The sequence below is a fragment of the Gossypium hirsutum genome, chromosome A06 (assembly GCF_007990345.1).
Source record: "Gossypium hirsutum isolate 1008001.06 chromosome A06, Gossypium_hirsutum_v2.1, whole genome shotgun sequence".
Classification (NCBI taxonomy): domain Eukaryota; kingdom Viridiplantae; phylum Streptophyta; class Magnoliopsida; order Malvales; family Malvaceae; genus Gossypium; species Gossypium hirsutum.
The window spans coordinates 104921550-104925927 of NC_053429.1; the positions used below are offsets into that span (position 1 = coordinate 104921550).

At 41.2% G+C, this 4378-nt stretch overlaps 1 protein-coding gene across 1 annotated transcript; it reads right to left on the reverse strand.

Moving 5' to 3' along the window:
• Positions 1-1423: 1423 nt before the first annotated feature.
• LOC121230533 (polyamine-modulated factor 1-binding protein 1-like) lies at positions 1424-2356 on the reverse strand. Its single transcript, XM_041115438.1, has one exon. It carries the CDS (start codon positions 2354-2356, stop codon positions 1424-1426), a length of 933 nt encoding a protein of 310 aa, XP_040971372.1.
• Between the last annotated feature and the right edge of the window lie 2022 nt (positions 2357-4378).

Here is a 4378-nt window from a genome sequence, read left to right on the forward strand (position 1 = left end):
CTCGTGTCACATCCCTGCTTTTGGGAACCCTGTTGCCCAACTGTAGTGGCTTTGGGCTAACTAACCGTAATCACTTTCAGGTTATAACTACTCGTATTGTTTACCTCATTATCTCTCCTTCTTGGGGCCGATTTTTTAGCAGTTTCCCCTCTATCTTACTATCCCTTATGGCGTTCTCAATCATTTCCCCTGCCATAACTATATCAGCAAAGCTCTTGGTGGTACTTCCAATCATATGAGTAATGAATGAGGCCTTCAAGGTGTTAATGAATAGCATGGTAGTTTCTTTCTCCAAGAGCGGTGGTTGAACTTGCATGGCGACCTCCCTCCACCTCTGTGCATATTGCCTAAAGCTCTCATTAGGCTTCTTTTCCATGTTCTACAAAGTGATTCTATCAGGATTCATATCAGTCACATGACTATATTGTTGCATGAAGGCTTGTGCTAAGTGTCTCCAAGAACTGATCCTAGCATGGCTCAATTGATTGTACCACCTAGCCGCTACCCCAACCAGACTATCCTAGAAACAATGAATTAATAGTTGATCATTGTTTACATATCCAGTCATCCGCCTACAGAACATGGTGATATGGGCCTCAGGGCAAGTAGTCTCATTGTACTTTTCAAATTTCGGCATCTTGAACTTATGTGGAAGCACCAAATCTGGGACCAAACTCAAGTCTTTGGCATCAATTCCCTGATGAATATCAGCATTTTCCAATGCCTTGAATTTCTCCTCTAACCATCTGCAACGTTCCTCTAATTGCCTTGATGATTCAAGCCTCATCTCTTCCCTCTTAGTTACATCTGAATCAAAGAATACTGGATTGGTAGGTTTATCTCCCGGGTTGGATCCCGAGCCAGTTTGGAAGTTCATGGGTGTTCCAGCATTGACTTGCCCATGTTGAGGCCTTATTGTGACAGACGGCCTTCGGGGATATGCCTCAGGTTGAGTTTGCATATGGGGTGGGGTAAAGCCGGGAGGATGATCCTCATTATCCTCTTCAGTGATAGTCATAGGGGCCTTTTCTTTATCCGTTGCCCCCTTCAGTAGCTGAGCCATTTCAGCCATCATATTCCTTTAGGCCTCCAACATTTGATCCTTCACCTCCTGTTGGATTTTTGCCAAATCTTCTTGCAGTTGCTCTTGCATTTCTCTCTGGAGCTGTTCAAGTCTTTGATTCATATTCTTTGTCTTAGTACATGTACCGTAAGGATATGTTGCTTCCAGGTTTTCTCTTTCTCACACACACACACACACACTCTCTCTCTCTGTAGTTTTAACTAATTAGGGTCTTTCTATAAATTTGAATGCATATGATGCAATGAGATGCAAATGCATGAATGCAAAAAGATATCGATTCTGATTCAGTTTCTCTTAGAAAATGTTATTTAAGAAACAAAAATCTTTATACAAAATGGATTACAAATACTCTTTTGCCCTTAGGCCCAGAATTTTAACCCTATCCAATAACAAAGCTAACTCTCGACCTCTATCTGGCATTGACTCATACTTTGCACTTAATACATTAGCTTGCGCTGCCAGGTCTTCCAAATGATCAGCAACCTCTCGAATCTGGACTATGGCTTCTCCCATGAGGTAGTCTCTATCTCTGACTTGATCTTGAAAATGGTGAAACTCTCCCTTCCAATGTCCTTCTCTTGCCTCCAACTGCTCAATCTGAAGTTCATAGTTCCGCAATGCTGTTTCCAACCCTCCAATATTGTACTTCATTTCCTCGATCTTGTTCAGACTTGCCTTTAACTCGACCGTAGAGTTACGACTTCGGTGATGATGAAGACATCGTCCAACCTTAGTCACCTTAGCTTTTAATCCTTGATTCTCCTTTGCTAGGGCTTGATTCTGCGTCTGCATCTCTTTGAACTTCTTTTCCCAATACTCGGGTTTAGCTCTTTCTTCTTGAACCTCTTGTTGCCACTGCTCTGAAGACTTCCCCAATCTAGCTCTCTTCATTGATAGTTGTATCCTCTTATATTGCGTCTTCAAGTCATCCCAGTCTTCCTCAATCTTCCTATTTTCTTTCCTCACTTTTTCGACCTCAATTTTCTGAACATCGACGTCTAAGCTTAGGTATATCTTCTCTTCCTCCAACTTCTCTATTCTTTTCCCGAGCTCCAAACTCTTTCTTTTAAACTCTTGCTTTATGACTTCTAACTCTGATGGAACCACTCGTAAAGTTTCTTCTATTGATTGAACAGCCCCCAAACTCAGCCTAGGGATGTTATCATTTATTCTCTTGCTAAACGACCCTTTGTACTTAAGGGTTATCGTGGGACCTTCAGTCAGAATCTTCACACAACAAATTTTCTTCCAAGCCTCAGAAATCTCTCTCATCTTCTTCTTATAATGATCCCTCTTATATGAGAAATCACTCTGAGCTAACCTTTGTGTTGCCGGTATAAACTGCCCTGCTTTGTATTGCTTTAGGACGAGTAATGGTGCATAACCAACAACTCCTCAAATTCCAGGAAGAGGTACCCAATCAAAGCTTCCGCAATGGTAAGGACTTCATTAGGAGCCATCCAAGGGGCTTTCCACATAACATCTTCCTCTCGGAGGTTCTGAAGTATTTCCATCCACCTTTCCTCTGTAATATCGTCCCTCCTCAACGTAACTGCTGTTTCCTTTAAGGGAGAATAATCCTCAAAGAACACTCGACAAGGAACCTTATCAACCTTCCAAAAGTGATTGTGGAACCATACTAGCAACAACTGTGCGCATCCAATGAATCTACCTTCACCAACTCTCCGACATGCACTCAAAGATCTAAACGTCTCAGCTAGGGTTACAGGCACAGGTGTGTTCTGTTTACCAAGTCGATCGAATAAATTCGCAACTGCCTCATCTATGTGCCTCATAACTTTGGGGAAAATCACCAAACCATAAATACTTAAGGCCAATACATCAACCCTCTTCTTCACATCTGGGTGCGCCAATATCAGATCTTCCAAACTTGTCCACGGAATGCATTTACCATCACCCTTTTGTTGGATTTGAGCTGCGGGCCACTGTTCACTCATCCCTCTAATCATTATTAATTTCTTCACGAAAGTTGGGAGATTAGCAGCCCTAACATAAGCTTTGTTACCTTGAATTTTTGGACAGCGAAGCAAAGTCGTCGTATACTCCTCCAAAGTAGGTACTAAGTCTACCTCTCTAAATGTAAAACAACTATAAGCAGGGTTCCAAAACTATACCATAGCTCGAAACAAATGCTTATCCACCATGATGTCTAGCAAATAGGGAAGATCTCCATAATTCTGGTAGAACAACTGCTTAGCCTCGTCATCCCATTGGGCCCAAATGTCCTTCAACTCCTGTAACTCATTCTGTGTCGAACTGATACGAGTGAAGTCCCACATCTCTGACGTATACCGTTCGGTGACACTATCTCCTTGCTCTATCTAGGTTTTCTTTGACCACACACAGATAGAAGCGTTGTCCTCCACTTTATCAAGATATTCGTTCCTCATTACAAAACTTTCTAATCTAGAAATCAAACCGTGAATCGACACCTTTAAATGTTGAGTGACATGCAATGGTAGCAAAATAAAATAGGTCAATATTATATATAAAAGGTATAATAAACAAGCACTTATAAGGGTAGCTTACTAAAGGCTATCACTATACTCCCTAAGGTAAGCACTTAAAGTTCACTATATGTGTTTCAGTTTTAAAGCGAAGGTACCTGAACCAGCAGATTCCTCGATCCTCACCCATTATAGGCTCATATGGACCAAGTTCAGTTTAGGGGGATACATTTCCCTATGGCCATACGGAGATGAAAATCTCACGAAGACATAGGTACGGATGTATCCCAGAAGCAATCCACTAGCCCATGTGGAGGTGAAAACCTCACGAAAGCGTGGCTTCTCACTCCCACTTAAGGGTGCGACCATAGCGGTCATGCAAATACAATGTGTGCAAAAACAAAATAACAAACATATGCAGCAAACACATGTAAAAAGATCAATATTTTTAAAATATTTTCAAACTTTTGACATTAAGACAAAAAATAATCAATTTCTTGGCTTGACTCTCTTATGAAGTCCCCAGTGGAGTCGCCAAGCTGTTGAAACCATTTTTAAAGAGAGATTTTGAAAACGGGAGACGCCACCAACCTTTTTAGGTGTGATTGGATCACCTTATAAAACATTTTGGTCTACGAAAATGAGAGAAAATAGGTTCGGGAGTCGGTTATGTACGGGGAAGGATTAGCACCCTCGCAACGCCCAAAATTGGTACCAAATAGAATAGTTTTCTATCTTAATGTCAAAAATTTGAAAGAATTTAAAAATAGGATTTTTAACACCAGAATAATTTGAGTCGAAAATCGAGATTCCTTCGCTCTAAAAG